Below are 17,572 nucleotides of genomic sequence, written 5' to 3'. Positions count from 1 at the left end.
ACAATAAACCCTCTAAGGGCAGACTCTATGCCCCACTGGTCTTTGGATTCTCAACGCTAAGCACACGACCTTGTAGGTGCTTGATGCACACCCGATTAATTAAAATTAGATGAAGGTCTCGTTCTACCCTGGAGGCACCATGCAATTTTGAAGAATATATTTAATATTTTAAAAATTGTCCTTATATTAATATATTTTAGCTTTTTGATTGCTTTTCTAAACACCATTGGTATCATCAGTAATTATTTTTATTAGCTTATTTATATTTGCTTATTATCAATTTTTATATTTTTAATTATTTATCATTTATGCATCAACTTATTGATGCATACACAATATTTAGGGCAGACATCATAACAGGCTTCTCCTCATATAACATCTCATTCTCTCACCAGAAAAACCCCTGGGCTAGGAAGGACAGATGTTTTTATTTCCACTTTGCAGGAAAACTATGAATTGAATCCTAGAGAGATGAAGCAACTTCTATGAGTACACAGTTAATTTTTTCAGAGCTAGTGCTACAAAGCAAGTCCCTCTATGCCTATGTTGAGTGTTAATAAAATATTGATTTTCTGGTGTTCTGTTGTTCTGAAGATTAGCAATCATTTAAATCATTTATAACAATTTTCACCCAAAAAACTGACTAATATGAATACTCCCTTCTAAGTTATGGCAGGTAAGAAAGTGCTTATTGTACATTCTAATAGTCATGATACTCATCAGCATGAAAGAAATCATACATGAGACAAAAACAGGGCCAATGAAAAAAATTTCAAATTAAAAAAAATTAAACCTTGATAAAGAGGATGGAGAAATTGAGCCAACAAAATATCATAAATTAAAAATTAAGGCTTATAATTTGAAAAAATCCCATTCTAATAATAAGAAAAAGAGGAGATACAAAGAAGCACTAAATCTGATCAGCAATTTCTTCTTGAAAGTTTCTTTTCTCATGATTTATCGTTTCACAGAGCAAGGTTCACAAATGAACTGAGAAGTGAACCAACATTGATCATTTTACATAATTTCTTTAAATATTCTGGGCTCTTTTTGCCCAACAGTTTTCATTATGCTTTTGAAAAGTAAACTCTGTTTTGTAACTTGCCATACTTCATGCATTGATTATACAATGAGAGATAATGTCTCTTCCACTTCCTCTTTCTTTTAGTATCTGTTCATGAGACCTGAAGAAGGTAAAAGTCTTGCTATACAGTTGTATATCCATTGATATAATTATATAAACTTCTGAGGCCAATTTGAACTTGAGTGAAATCTTATGGCTAAATTTATAAAAAGGAAGGTGGAGAGGGAAGGACAGGGAGGCAGAAGCTCTACACACATTTCCCTAAGCCTGAAGGAAAAAAGAAAGCAACATATATTACAATTTGGTGTTTAACTTGATCATCCACATTTGCTCTCTCTGAACAATTGTAAGGAATAAATAGTTAACACTCCGTGTAGTCAGCTCTGCAGTACACCTGTATTTACCTTCAATCCAACATGAGCTATTCTCCTGAAGCCAGAAATAATTCCCTGCAAGACTCATACATGACAGTAGTTTGGTTCCATTTAAAGCTGCATTGAATCCGGCGCACCAGAGTAACTCAAGGTGAATTTTACACTTATGTCTCATTTAACGGAATGAGTCAGAAGTGTGATTTTCCATAAGAATGGCATATTCATGGAAGTCGTGAGGTAGACAACACAAAGCATAAAAACAGTACTTTTCAGAATGATCTGGGGACTCGCCAATGGAAGAGAAGGAAATGCAAATGGAGTCCCTGGCTAGTGACCCTTCTCCAGATTCCACCCCAACTGTGCTGAAACCAGCACACAGCTAGGATCCAGCAGGCACCCAAACCTGGAGTGTGAGTGGGTAGAGAGGGAGGTTTCCAGGGGAGTGAGCCAAGGGCTTGACCAGTTAAAGATGAGGATGTCTCAGGTTGGCCCCCATCAGGGATCTGAATATTGAGGTGGCCCCATATATTTGGTTTTCTCATTTAGAAATTTTGATTTATTCATAAAATGTTATAAAATTACCTACAAAAATAAAAACTACACTTATGGTTGGCAGTGCTTATAAAACACAATAGTCCTTTACAATATCAGAGACTCCTTATACTTTCTTGTGTGAGATGTAAAGTTTTCTCCAAAAACGCTTTAGGAAATCATGAGAACATTATCTGAGATTCCTTTTGAAGATAGCAACAAACTAATTAATACCTTAGACAGTGGCGAAGAGGTGCTTTTTGTGTTAATAAAGATATTCTTTCTTGAAGAAATACAAGATGTGGTCTCAGTTTTAGGGACTTACGTGCTCATAACTTGATTTCTCTTGTTTATTTTAAGTGAATAAACCATTAAACTTTACTTCTTTCTTTTATCATCTAGGATCATTTTGCTGTGAAGTGGCAGTCCTTGGGCTTCAGGTGGATGTATGTTAATGGTGGGGTTGATCCATGTGTATTGATATCCATAATGATTTTATTTTGGTATTCTTCCATCTAAGATTTCAAAGGACTTCATAAGTGTCTGAATTAAAAGTTGCGGCAATTCTCTTAAAAAATCTAAGCCTTCTTAAATATAAGCTCCTCAAGGGCACAATTTTCACTAAGTGAGCAACTCATACTCACTAAGCATAATATTATCTTTGAACAGTCATTAATTATTTACTGTCTATCTTAAAGGTAAAATGTATACTTGTTATTCCTATGTGTCCTGAAACTAATAAAAACTTCCATTCTCACAGTTCCTTTTATTATTTAGTTCTGTATTACGAAAAAAAGGGAAATCTAACAAACTAATGAAATCTACAAGGTTAATAACCAGTAGCAGCTTAATTAAAACCCTTCTATTGCCAGAGATATCTATATTTTGAAAGATAGGGCTTCTCTTAATTTACTTAGAATAAATGATCTAATTATGTAAGGTGTTTGGGATGGATTTCACCTGCCACATATTAAGTGCTCAATTAACTGTAATTATTATGACAGTGGTAGCAACATAAAACTGATTTATATAAATGCATTTCTAATTTTAGAATTTTGTGCAATCTGGCAGATTCATTAGAGACATATTTGGCGGTCAGGATTGTTTTCTGGCAGCTATATAAACCATACCATATAATCTAGAAGAGATGGAAAGATAATTGATCTTACTTTAAGTGAATTCAAATCTATAGGCAGTAGTAGAAAGTCTCTTGCTGTTCTCCTAGCTATAAACTAATCAAGCAACTTACGTGGAAGACAGGACACAGAAACATTCAGTCAAAATAGATGATGCATTCATGTGCTTAAAATTATCATGAGTTAAACATTGATTCAAGTTACTAGACCAGGTGAAAGCTACAATCAAATAATATTTCAGTGGTAGTAAGGTACCTGCAGTATTCAACCATTTCCCTCAATTTCCTTATTTATAAAATGAAGATAACAATAGCACCAACCTCATCTTGTTATTGTGGAAAATTAAATGAGTTAATTGTTGAATAGATTATTTGATGTGATGGTAAAACAGTTTCCCAAATCCAAAATTGGGACACATGGCTTAACAAAGGATTTTTTTTTCTGCTTCCATCTGTACCTGTTTTGTCTGTCTGTCTGTCTGTTTGTCTGTCTGTCTATCTATCTATCTATCTATCTATCTATCTATCTATCTATCTAGTACCTGAAATATTAGAACTTTGGAGACATTTTCATTTCACACTTTCAAGGGGAAGGAATATTGGATATTTGAAATGGGTGTATGGATGCAATGCTATATTCTTCGTTCATGTGCTTCTAGTAAAACGTTCATTTTTCAATGAATGTATTACTATATAGCCACCATCTTAATTAAAATAAAAACATAGAACTGCAAAGAGAGATTTAAAAATTAGTAAAGAATTTAAGAAAGATTAGAAGGCTAGAAAAATATGATGTCTGGTTTTTGTTTGTTTCTTAAGTCGTGTACCACCTTTGATTATTTGTTACATGATTATTTTGAATTATAAATTACCAAGATCTTTGCCTGCCTCTATTTAACTTGCTGTCTGCTTTTCACCAATAATCTAGACTGTCAATATATGAAGTGGGCAGAGTAACTAGAAAATGCTAAAATGAATAATTTTTTTCTTTGCTTATTAATATAGTTCAAGGTTAGAATCTACAAAGGTAAAAATTTGGTGAAAATAAAATTTAGAAATTATCTGTATTTATCCATGCTACTGTTTACTTCTATTACTATAATGAATTGCAACTTTATTGGACATAGTTTAGTGGCTTAAATAAGATCTAAACACTAGACCTAAAATTTTACTGTTTAGAAACTTTCATATCATGATTTGGACCATTTCTCACTTTGAGGTTAAGTGCATCACTTATATTCTCTATAATTGTTTCTAACCTATAAAATGAGGAAAATAATACCAACTTCATTACCTAACAGTATATATTAAAAGAGTTTGTCAAAGGCATTGATGATATATCATCCTACAAGAACAAATGATTATTCATTACAAAGTTGTTATTTTGTTACAAATGCTGTGTCGATAATAGTTGTGCTGACTTCAGATTACAGTAGTTCAAATATACATTTCTTCCAGAAATTCTAAGTGAGGGTTTTGTACTGTGATGTAAGGACTTAATAATTTACTTGTCTATCTTATCATCCATCTTTGGTTTAGGAATTACAACGTGGTTCTTACCTTTTCATCATAGCTGCCTGAATACAAACCACCTAATTCTATGTTATGCTGATGATCCAAGAAAATTTTTGAAAGACTCAGAAGCATGGTCCTTGACTGGCTGACAATTAAGAAAATCAGAACCTTTTCTCATCATCAAGTGTTACACATATAAATGTGTTATAGCTGTCTGTATAACCATAAAAGAACCTATCAGCCTCTTCAAAACAGAATGAGAGACAGCCAAAAAGGCAACAGAATGATAACTCCACATGACATCAACATGCTTAATATATTTAAAATGAGAAGCCTTCTTACCCAGCATGCAAACACATTTGGCATTCTGATCGGGGTTCTCAAACAAGATTTCGCCACACCTCTGAAATAGAAAGATAGCCACGGTTATTTTAAGATTTCATATCAAGATTCCCAAGACAATATATCCATGTGACCTGACATTACCATAACATTATTCTACTTTTGTTTTCATTGGTTACCTGAGTCTAGGGACTTATGTCATGAGCAGAGACATGCCTGGTAGTAAAATATTTGAGAGATAAGTTGAATAGATTGTTTCTGCATGCCTTATGCCCCTGCATAGGGCAGATTCTATGTGCTCCCATGTGAAGTCACGGCTAGAGATGCATTTGGTTTGAAACAGTTTCTATTTCAGTGGAAGATATGCAATCTATTAGGCCCAATAATCTGCGGCTAATTATTCTCAAAATTGGTCCTTATTCATCTCCCATATTATTCTACACTACCCACTCTGCAAAGCACAGATACTATCAAACATAAAGCTAGGTGGCCTATACTTTATCTCTCTGAACTTGGAAGGAAAAACAAGTAGATAAATAATGAAAAACTGGCATTCCTAATGCTTTTCCTGAACTCACAGACTCACGGAAATATCAACTTTCTTATCTATATCTTAGTTTTAACTTGCTTGTTAAAACTTTTGTGCAAGGCAAATTCCTGCAGAGATACAATCAGTTATTTAAGAACAGGCCACAGTTGTATGATGAGTATACTGACAAAGCATTAGTACTTGAATATATACATAAATCTTTCAAATCAGTGAGAACATAACAAATCTAATAGAAAAATGGATAAAGTACATGAGCAAGCAATTCATAGACGAGGAAAAATCTGAATGGTCAATAAACATAGAAAACATATTTAACCATAGCTGTGATCAGAAGCAAGCAAATTAAAGATAAAATGAGGTTTATTTTCAACTCATCGATTTCACAAAATTTAGAAGTCTGGCAATAACAAGTGTTTTCAAGACTGTAGAGAAATGGATACTCTCACACATTGCGGGATGGAATATAAAATGATACAATTGCTTTAGAAAATTATTTGCAAAATCCAGCAAAGATGAAATGTTCATACCCTATGACATAGCAAGTTGTCTTCTAGATTTATAAGTAGAGAAATTTCATATACAACTTTAATGTCTTGGTACAAAACAGACAAATAAGTATTATTCATAAGTGGAATACTACACAACAGTTAAAATGAATTAGCGCTACATATACTGTAAAACATATATATATAATATGTATATATGAAATATATAATATTAAAAATCTGGAATATTCAAATAATATAAAATATATAATATGCCAATTATATAAGGCATATATAATGTTTAAAACATAAAAGTATAATGTTAAGCCAAAAACAATTGTCCATATTTTATGAAGTTGAAAATATCTGAAAATAGTACATATTATTTATGGATACATTAATTTATAGAAAAAGCAAAAAACATGCAATGAATAATGAAGCATCAAATTTAGGGTAGGGGGAGGAAATGCTGAGAAATGAAATGTTGGAGGGCACACTGGGGCTATCAATTTTTTCTATAATGGTGTGTCCCTTAAATTATTCTCTGAATGTTTTCCTTCATTTCAAACATTTTGAAATAAGAATTGTCCTCATATTCACAACTCTGAATATAAAAATGGCCCTTTGTACAATACATCTCTGCACCTGTCTTCCTTGAGAGGCCATTTGGTAGCAGACTGGACTGTCTTCATCAATAACTTGTTCTCACTACATATTTCCTTTGCCCTTAAGGAGACCGAAGATGAGCTACATTCACTCATTTTCCTCTTTCTTTTACAGTTCACAACTTGGTTAATTCCATTCCCATCAATCTTTGTTGTATCTATACATTATGTAAGACAAAGTAATTTAGGGGGAAAAAATTCCTGGATGTGAGAATTCATGTTCTTCACATCTGATTATGACATCCTCTGGTACAAAGAGGGGCAAGTTGAGAGGAGAAAGGATGATGCTGTTACATTCAAATCAATCCATTTTTTTAAGATGGCCTACATTATATGGAGGAGATGGACAGTTGGTTCAGTGATGTGAAAAGAAAGAAAGCTGCTTTTGTGAGTCAAGAGGCTGGACCGTGGAGGAAGGAGGTTGGATACAGCTTAAGGTTGCAAAAGAGCATTGAGTTCTCAATGGAGATCCTAGATCTTGAGCTTTCTTCCCAGCTACTCTGCTCACCTCGTGTCATATTTATCATTTCACCTAATCTCGTCATGCTTCATTTCTTCATAAGTAACATGGGGATGCCAATGTATGCCACCAAGTCAGGTCAGAGAAGCAAATGTGAGGATTAACGACCCATGGAGTCTGATCATACTATTTGTTCCTATTTTGTTGTTTTGGAAGACATTAAACCTTTTCAAATTACTAGGATGCATTTTCTGCATTACCTGTATTTTAAAGTGATATTTTTTGACCTGAAAGTATTAATATTTTTAAATGAAGGATCAGAGGTTTCCTAAACGTTCTAAACTTCTAGGCAAAACAAAGTGCTAGGAAGCTCTATCAATTCACATTCTGAGTCCTACAAGGAAATAACTCCAGGACCCTAGGGTCCTCCCCTGCCATTTGCTATGGAAAAAGTCCAGACATGTGTTGTGAAGGAAGAGCTTTTCTACTTTCCTTGCAGGGCCTCTAGGGGCAGGGGTTGATGGGTTGAGGTTGCATAACTTCTCTTTGCTATCATAGCCCAAGGGCAGCCTTATATGTGCCACTCAACAGGCACATTGGTGTGAATAGGGGCACAGGAGCTGGGGTCTTGCTCTCTTTCTTGGCCATAAACAAATTCAGGAGGAGTTTTTGAAACTCCTGTGAAGCATGCATTCCTTAACAGTCATGGCCTGCCTGGGTTCACTGGCTAGACAAGCTCATCACCAAATAGCAAGAACAGGTGTGGTGGCCCTTCCAATGACAATGAGGTGGTCCTCTTCCTTGTCTTCACCTCCCTGGAGGTCTGGGAAATTGCTGAGGCACCTTTAACTGCTCTTTAATTGCCCTGTTTTGTAAAGTTACCCGATGATGGTAACAGATTTGAAAGCAATACCTGAGGGAATCTGATTGTTCTCAGGGCTTGAAAAAAACCAGTTTCTTTCTAGTGCTTTTTCCTATTGATGCCAGTGTTTATCCAGCCTTCACTGCCAGGCTCCTGCTTGCTGTGCAACCCAGGGCAATGACCCAGTTTATGAGATTAACTGGGCTAAGCCACAGGGTCTACGTTTCAGAAAACTGCAGGATCTGTCCTGGGGGAACGTCTTGTGCCCTGCTGGGTTATCGGGTGCTGCAACCCTCCTCCTTCTATGCTCTAGTCAAGCTTGCTGGGAGTCCCCATGCAAGCACCCTGCGGCCAGGTGACCCTGACTTTGTACCTGGTGCTGCTCACCAGGATTCTGCCTAATTCTCAGGATCCAATCTTTCCTTAGGGATTCTATCTTTGTCTTGTCTTCTGTGCCTGAAATATTGAGACCAACTTGCCTTGTTTGTGCCCATCTCTCCCAGCCAACACTGCCTTCAGATAATAGGGCATAGTTATTGAAGAACTCATCCAAGGGGCTGGATCTCTGCTAGCAACAGAGGGATCCTGCTGGCACATGATCTCCTTCCATAGCACAGAGGATATGAATTCATGTGTGTAATGTCCATTGTTGCCCTCAGAGACCATCAAGAGTCAAACTATGTTCATTGTTAGTGTTCCTAACATGCCTCATTATTGTAATCCTGCTGCCTTGTTCATACCAGGGCCTTCATAAATCTTTGTGGATTAGGTAGACTAAATATTTGTGGACTTGCTAACATTTGCGCCCACATAATGGGCTAAGCCTTGTACTAAGTGCTGTGCCTCTACTTTTCACACTCACATTGTACTCTTTTAGCAGAGTAGAAAATTGAGGCACAGGCAGTACCACTCACTATGGAATACTCTTCTCCAATGATGGATAGAATAAATGTTGACAGCTTACTGGATGTTTGACTGAGATATATGGATTCTCAAATATTGGCTACTTTTGACCTGCTCATTGCCTTGGCCAAATAGACTATCTTTACTTTTATCCCCTTCTCTCACCCACTAACCACTGGCTGTTTGCAAGAATTGCCATCTAGTAGAGCACAGGCTTTGGATCAGACTGATCAAAATTCAAATCCTGTCGCTGCCTCTTCTTATCACTGTACTATCATGGGCATTTAGTTTTGCAAATCTGCCTTCTTATCTGTAAAACAGGGTAATATAATCTACATCACGGTATCATTGGAAGCTTAGTTTTTACTTCATTATGCACAAGAATGTACTGATTTAAATTATTGTCGATAAGATTGTAAAACAAAAATAAAAATTAACAAATTTAACTGATCCAGTAAAATTCTATTTTAATTCCCATATTAGTTTTTAGGATTGAAAATGAAGAAATTCTTCTAATTTTAAAAGTCACAATATTTCACAAGTTGGTTGCTAATTTTTATTTATTAAGAATTTTCCACATTAAATCTAAAATTGGACTTTTATTCAGGAAGGGAAAGATGAATGCTATAAAATATTGCATCTATTATTCACAATAGCCAAGGCATGGGGCCAACTAAGTGTTCATCAACAGTTGAATGGCTAAAGAAAATGTGACTGATATATATATACACACACACACAAAATGGAATATTATTAACTCTTGAAAAAAGAAGGAAATCCTGTCATTTGTGATAAGATGGATGAATCTGGAGGACATTATGTTAAATGAAATAAGCCAGGTACAGAAAGACAAATACTGTATGATCTCACTTCTATGTTGAATTCAAAAAAATTGAATTTGTAGAAGCAGAGGGCAGAATAATAGTTACCAGGAGCTTGGGATGTTGTGAGGTTAGAGGGTGAAATTGAAGAAATATTGGTAAAATATTACAAAATTTTACATAGGAGGGATAAGTTCAGGAAATCTATTGTACAACACGGCAACTATAGTAATAACAATGTATTGTATATTTGCAAATTGCTAAGAGAGTAGATTTTAGGTATTCTCACCACAAAACATTAAGTATGTGAGGTAAGGCATATGTTGATTAGCTTGATTTAGCCATTCCACAATGTACACATATCTCAAAGCATCATGTTGTACACAATAGATATATATAATTTTAATTTGCCACTTAAACATAATAAAAATTACTGCACCTATCCTTACATTAAGACAATTTTTAAATTAAAATAATATAATTTCCATGAACTAAATATGTTCTAGCAAAATGTGCACAAAATATATTTCTCTTAAGTAAACTGAATTTTATCATCACTTTCACCATACATTTAGTTATAAAAAAATTGATGTTAGGAGTCATTTTTTAAATCACCCTTAAGTATTAAATGAACCTCTTTTCCTTAAAGAAAAATTATATCCAATTGATAATATTAAAATACTGATAATAGTCCCACATCACATTCAACAGGAGTTATTAAAAACAGTGAAAAGCTCATGTTTTTGTTCTCATTGTTCAATCGACAGCACTTCCAGCTTTCTTAAACCAGTTAATGTTTTTTCTGCTTCAGATAAGCTTTCATATATCTTTTTATTTTTCTGAGTAGTTACTATAACTTGAATTTATTATTCTCTCAGCAGACCTCCAGCAACTAATCTTTTTAGAGAATGTGTCTTGATATCTTCAGAACAGTGGAAACATTAGCAAACAAATAAAACCAAAGACAGAAATCCTTGATGCTTGGAGGTTTGCCTGAGTGTCAGCTGAGAAGATAACAGTTTTCTGCAAGTAGGTAATATTAAATGTTATCAGAAAGAAATTAATAGGCTATGGTTATTATTTTCTTCTCACATTTATAATTGTTTTTTAGCAGAAAGCAATTTAATAAAGGGAATTAGATGTTTATGAAATTATTGGAGGATTAGGCTATATAGGCTAGACCTCCAGAAATGACACTCAAAACAACACTGTGAAATTGACTCACCAAGCTGGGAGTTTACTAGGCCAGTGGGCCACAATTGGGAAAGTGGAAAACTAGGAAGCATCACTGAGTTGTTGACTTCAAGAACACAGCACTGTGGCAGTGATCCAGGGTTTAGAAATTTATTGGTGCAATTGCCTCTTGATACCCATGAAGCTGGGAACTAAACACTGAATGCTATTGCAGACATGCAGAAAAACTCACCCACTCCATGACTGTGCTAGATAGCATGTTAAAACAAAATAAACCAGAACAAAAAGAACCCCTGACATATGACTAGAGTCATTTTTTGGGGAAAAAAAAAATCAAACCTAAGCTTCTTGAGCTGAAAAAGTATTAACCATGGTCAGTCTCTGGGGAAGTTTTTGAAGTTTAGTGGAAAGTAAAGTACATCTTGTCTGTCCCAAGAGTGGCAAAGGGAATCTGGAGTAGGCATAGCTTAAGCACAGGCTGCTTTCACCCCCACCCTCACTTCCTTTCTATTTACTTCGATTCTGCAAGTTTGCCATATAATACATGAATTTCCCAAATGAGGTTTTAGGTAAACAAGGCAAATGCCTGTATGCTGATATATCTTTTGGAATTGCATCTATTTTATTTGCTTACCACTGAATCCCTAAATGTCTAGGACAATGATTAATGCATAATGGGCACTCCCAATGTTAATTAAATGAATGAATGAATAATTCCTTACCGTAATTCTGTGGGCTATTCTGAAGTTTTCTGGGGTAGCATGAGAAGAGATTATTTTTCCAGGACATTTCTGCATACACACCAGTAAGCACTGCCACAGATGCAGCTGCATGATGTGCAGCTACAATGGGCTGATGAAGGGCGAAACCTGACATTGAGATGACATTTCCAAACATCTGGGTCACTTCTCATCTCACACTTTTCCCCAACGAAGAACTGAATGGTACTAATCAAAGACAGATCCCTAGAAGATAGGCCTGGAGAGAAAGTAGTTTAGGTCTGTAGAGCATAAAAAGATATCTCCTGTTAAGAGACTGAACTCCCTGACAGTGCCTGGAAGTTTGGATCTCCATTAATGTCTATCAAGTGAGTGAATGAATAAGTGAACAGTCAGCAAGGCATTGCTGAGTGCCTACTCTGTGCTAACAGTGTATCATGAGTGTGGATACAAAATGAAATGAGATTCAGGCCAGGTCTTTTCCTTAAGAAGTTTGTAGCCTACTCTGAAGTCAGAACATAGAAGGCTATGGGCACTTTCAATGCTGGGTACCCACCCCTGACTGGGGTTACTGGAGAAGGCTTTGAAAGACATGACTGCAGGCCTGAGTCTGGAGCATAGAAAAGAGTTATCTGGTAAAAGAGAGGACTCCTCTAGGCATAGGTAGCTGTCTGGGCAAAGTCCAGAACCTTGGTTAAGATCTTGAAAGCAGCTGCCAAGGATGGGAGCAAAACTGCTGGGGATGAAAGCAGAGAGCTTAATCAAAGTGGTCGTCACGGAGGGGATTGGAGAAAAATTGGGGTCAATAGTGATTTAAAAAAAAATCTTTATGGACTGGACTGGAGAGGCTTGGTTTGCTTTCGAAGAACCAGGATGCTTAATGAATTACTTTAGCATTGTATCAAATAATTACACTATAGCTATCTCTGTATTATAGCTCTTAATTGGCTCCAGATGTCTCTCACCAGTGATATCGGCTGCCATCATTTTGCCCATTTGAGGTAGAAGTTACCCCAAAGAGGATACCAAGCTGAAGTGTTTCTTAGTCCTTTTTCTTGAATTATCTTATAGAATGGCTATGACCAAAAGAATCCCCCCAGCCACTCAGTTGAAACCTCAGTGAGGCTGATTTCTCCTACTGCTGAAGCCATTAGCACCTAGTGTTGAGAACACCCCAGCTCCCAGAAGATACATTTTCAGGGTCTCCTACGTGACAGTGGCCCAGGTCCACATCATTTTATGCAGAGTCCTGTCTACCATGTGGGTGGCATAGTCAGGCCTCAATCTCTACACACTGTGGCAGCCCTCAGCACTCCGGTGCCAGAGGATGGCAGATTTGGAACTGGGGCTGATTTCAGCTCGAGCTCATGTTTTCCTTTTTAAGCTTTTCCAGTGAAAGAGCAGATTTCTATCCCATTGCAGGCTGTTAAAACGTCAGAGACTAATAAGTTTTCAACAATCTGTCAGTGCAGATCTCCAGCAACAACCTGGCACTGCTTTCAAATCAGGGCCTCATCGTCCAGCCCAACCTCAGCCAGTCAAAATAAGAGACACACCAGCAAAAGAAAAAAAAGAAAAAAGATAATCACCTCGAGCTGAGCAGAAAATCTACACAAATCCATTGTTGCCAACAATCAACAGCAAATCTGTGGGCTACGTAACCTGAGGTGACCCTTCCAGAAGAGCCATCCCTTATAAACCTCTAATTAGGTATGGTTAGGAGTGACTTGAAAGATATTAATGCTATTGCTATTGGAAAATGAGCTTACCAGCTTTTAACAGCTTTGTTTTCTTCTTCAGTCAAAGAACAGAATGTTAGCTCAATGGCGTATGCTTTCTATTAGAGCAGTGCCAGCAGCAGCGGTCTCCAGAGAGTCTCTCAGCATTTTATTACATACCCCTATTTTTAAATGTTTAAAAACTACTTATTATGAACCAAAACTTGGAAAACCTGCTTTCAGCCCAAGAGTAATTTTTATTTTTATTTTTTTAGTTATTAAGCAAACTTCCAAAATGCAAAACTGTGTTTTCTGTCATTTTATCCCTAGACAGTAGAGGGCAATAGAAAGGCTATATGGCTAAGATCTCCTCGTATCCCTGCAGGGAGATCCTGAGGTCAGATGGCGTGGTGCAGGCTCAGAGTCATTGCATCTTACGTTGCACTCTCCAAGTCATGCAGCATTGTCTCCATGCGTCGTGGTTAGTCCTGATTCGAATAGCACACATCGAAATGCACATTGAAGACAGCCTCTTTCATTGTGCAAAATGACTATAGCCTCTGCACAAGCTCCATTTTAGAAAAACCTGTACCTGCGAAGGCTGATGGCATGGAGTACAGTGCGGACTCTGGTGCACCCAGTTATAGGAACTGACTAGGCATCTCAGTTCAAGGTACTTTGGGAATAATTCTGGTATGTGCTCTGGGAATTTTCCTGTAGCAGACTCAAATACATATGCCACAAATTTTGATACACAGTTCAAAAATGTCAGAAGTTTGCAATGCTATTTCATCTTTTACTTATTGTCTCAGAATCCCAAGGGTTGACACCTAGCCACACTTTGTTTTCAAAAAGATAGCTGTGAAGGCAAACAACTAAAGCCAAACACATTTCACTTATATATAGTCATTTTTAAAAGGTGAAGTCCATAGACACTTTGTGTTGGAGAAAACAGGAGGCAATATAGAAAAAAAAAAAAAAGAAAACAGATTGGTGGACATAATGGAAAGAACTGAGTATATCGGGGTTCAAATCCCAAACCTATTCCTCAACAGCTGTGTGATCTTAGTCAGAGTTGACTTTTCCTTTCAAAACTCATTGTAGAGTAGAGGGAGTAACAATGCTCACTCCTCTACAGAAATGTAATATACGTGAAACCATCTTATATACCCTAAAACCATAATGGGGCCTGCTGTGTATCTGGTTTTGCGGAAGGAAGAAGGTAAAAGCAGAATAGAGTCATTTGGTGGTAGTGTGTACAAGATACAAAGCACAGTTCTACCATGTAAATCATGGGGTTTTATGACGGGAAGATTTTGCTCCTCCCATGATGGAGAGCCCTGGTCCTTCAGAGGTTAGCCTGCAGGACCAGAGGTCTACAGAGCAGAGGTCATTGGGGCAGGAAGGAGGCAGTGACCCTGTCTGATGTGCCCTTATCTTTGGCATTGAGGAAGCGGGAAGAACCCACCTAGATTTGGGAAAAAGCGGTCCCTTCTAGGTGATCAGCCAAACTGGCTACATCCTGATGGGTTGTGGAAAACTTTCTGAATAATGTATTCTGATTAAGTAGGGGAGAGAGAAACTAGTATTAAACAAGTCTTCAGTGGAGGTTGGAGGTGCAAGATAAGCTGGGAGGGTGTTTGCTCTAAGAATGAGAAACTGTGGATGCAAAACTCTAAAGGCAATTGAGGAAATGAAGGAAATGAATAATAGCTAGAAGGGAATGGGATTCAGATAACCAGGAGAACTGGAGAGTGGAGAGACGCAAGGCTGGGGAAGTTGGCAGGGGCCAGATCAGGAAGGGCCCTGCAGGACTCCATTTAGTGATTGGACACAAGCCTAGATGCTGCAGGCCGTGGATCTGGAAGAAGGCCCCGCAGCTCACAGGCCATCTGTTCAAGGCAATAGAGAGATCCCAAAAGGGTTTAGGAAGTTTCTGTAACATGAGTACCACACGCAGCAGCCACGTTTGCTGACCAATGTCGCTCCTCACCACACTGAACAGGACCCTTAGGTGGAAAAGGGTTCTGCTAAGTGGGGTACCACCTTGTTAGTGAGTGTCTAATGACATACTCCCAATTACGTCTAACACTTTTAGTTGTGTCAATCAGCCAAGTTGGAAAATGCCACCAGAGGCCCTCCTCACTCCGACTCCCTTCTTAGTAGTGTCTCACACAGTGTGTTCATAATCAGATAGATTTCTTTAGATTTAGTATACTCCATATGGTCTTTATGAAGCATAGATCATAGAAATGAGAACATGGCTTGTCAAAATTCCAAGTCTAGCATGACTGTATTATGAAGAATGTGGCCTTCTGAATCATGCAGAGAGTGAGCGTTGAGAATGCACTGAAAGTGGTAATGAACAGTCAGGCCTCTGGATCCTGGAAGGTGGAGGAACCAGGGTCCTGGAACAAATGCCCTCTCTTCACCCTTTTAAGGACGTCTCCCTCTCAGAAACTGCTGGAAGAGCATGCTGCACTTCAAGAAAATAATTCCTTGACTTGACTCTCACCTTCAGAGGGAGATTTGAACCAGAAAAGGACCCTATGTTCCTGCCCCTGAGCCTGATACAATGTGCAGCAAGGCCTCAGTCTGTGTTGCTGCTGCCCCTGGACAGACGACACTGTGAGCTGCTGGGACGAGCGCCTTTTTGTCTGACTGTGTGTTGCCAACAAATATGTACTCACACTTGTTAAACTCCAGCCATCTGGTCGATGTGTCCAAGCTTTAGGCATTCGTTTTCCTGATTTAGACTGCAATTGTCAAGCTACTTTATAAGACCCTACAGATAGCAAAAGGTTAATAGATAATATCAGCAATATCTCCAGATATTTGCCTGTCTGATGTCCAGATCTCCAGACATCATGATTCAGAGATGCATGGGCTCTCATCCAGCCTTTAACTGAATGAATATTTACTCAGGACAAACGAGTACTTATAATGTGCTCCTTGCAGCTCAGTGTAGCAATGCTCCTGTACATAAACCAACAATTAAATGTAATCCTACACAGTTGTAGTTCAAAAAGAAATTCAAACCAGTCCTTGGAATTAAATAACCTCACTGCTAGAGAAAATGACTTCCAGAACATGAAGCCCAACATGCAAACGCAGAGCCTCTGAGCCACAAAGGAACAAACACTTTTGCATAGGGAGAAGGGCTTGTTGTTTAACTACTTGTGAGGTCAAAGATCCAGATGTTCCCATAGACAATCAAAAAACTATTACTGGTCAAATTGTATTGACCATTTCCACATGGACAGCGCTGAGACATGCATTTGGCCTCAGAAAGGAAATTTCCTTAAATTCTACTGGCAATCAATGGCAATCCCAAGCTAGAGCTAGAAAATCCAATATTTTGGAGAAATGACTGACAGGTTTTTTAAGCTGCAAGTGAAAATGAAATTATGTGTATTTTGCTAACAGTCATACACTGCTTTGGTACAGTTTACTAAACTCCACAACAGACTTTGGCAAGATCAATATTTGAAAGACACCTCTTCAAGGTTCTCCCTCACTTCCTGAAGGTAGAGGCTGTCTAATTCATTGCTGCTTCCAGCACTAGGATCAATATCCATCACATCATAGATTCTCAATAAATATTGCTTAGCTGAAAGAATGAATACATAATTTGGGGCAAAAATACACTGAATCCATTTATTACTGCAATTAAAATCCGTGAGATGAAAATCCTTAAAGAGAAGAATATGTGAATAAAGTTATACTTAAATTAGTTCAGATTACAAGTTTTGATGCCATTACTCCACTAAGAAGTTAGCATCTGAGGCCATGCAGTGAATCTATTACAGATGCTTTAGGTGGAGTCAAACCTGAAGGCAAAGATTTCTCCATTCTTTCAGTGTTGAAATATCTTTCAATGTTTTTGAAAGATGTTTTTCCTGGAGAGCAAGAATCATGAATATATATATAAAATTCTCTGTCTCATATATATATTTATATATAAATATATACTTCATCTCTCTCTATATAAAATATATATTTAAATATATATTATATATTTAAATATATTTATATATATTATATATATTTAAATATATTTATATATATTATATATATTTAAATATATTTATATATTTATATATTATATATATAAATATATTTATATATTTAAATAAATATATAAATATATATATTTAATATATTTAAATATATTAAATATATATATTTAATATATTTAAATATATATTAAATAT

At 36.8% G+C, this 17,572-nt stretch overlaps 1 protein-coding gene across 2 annotated transcripts in view; it reads right to left on the bottom strand.

The window, feature by feature from the left end:
* The window catches only part of PDE7B (phosphodiesterase 7B), a 686,767-nt gene that overhangs the window by 244,582 nt on the left and 424,613 nt on the right, over positions 1-17,572 (bottom strand). For both annotated transcript variants that reach the window (XM_063812658.1, XM_003311504.6), the window contains one exon: positions 4,982-5,042. In XM_063812658.1, the coding sequence (XP_063668728.1) occupies positions 4,982-5,042 (61 nt within the window). The remainder of the gene's footprint in view (positions 1-4,981; positions 5,043-17,572) is intronic.

Source organism: Pan troglodytes, chromosome 5 (genome assembly GCF_028858775.2).
Source record: "Pan troglodytes isolate AG18354 chromosome 5, NHGRI_mPanTro3-v2.0_pri, whole genome shotgun sequence".
Lineage (NCBI taxonomy): Eukaryota > Metazoa > Chordata > Mammalia > Primates > Hominidae > Pan > Pan troglodytes.
The sequence above is the reverse complement of the archived record's forward strand: the minus strand, read 5'-3'. Positions and strand labels throughout refer to the sequence as shown.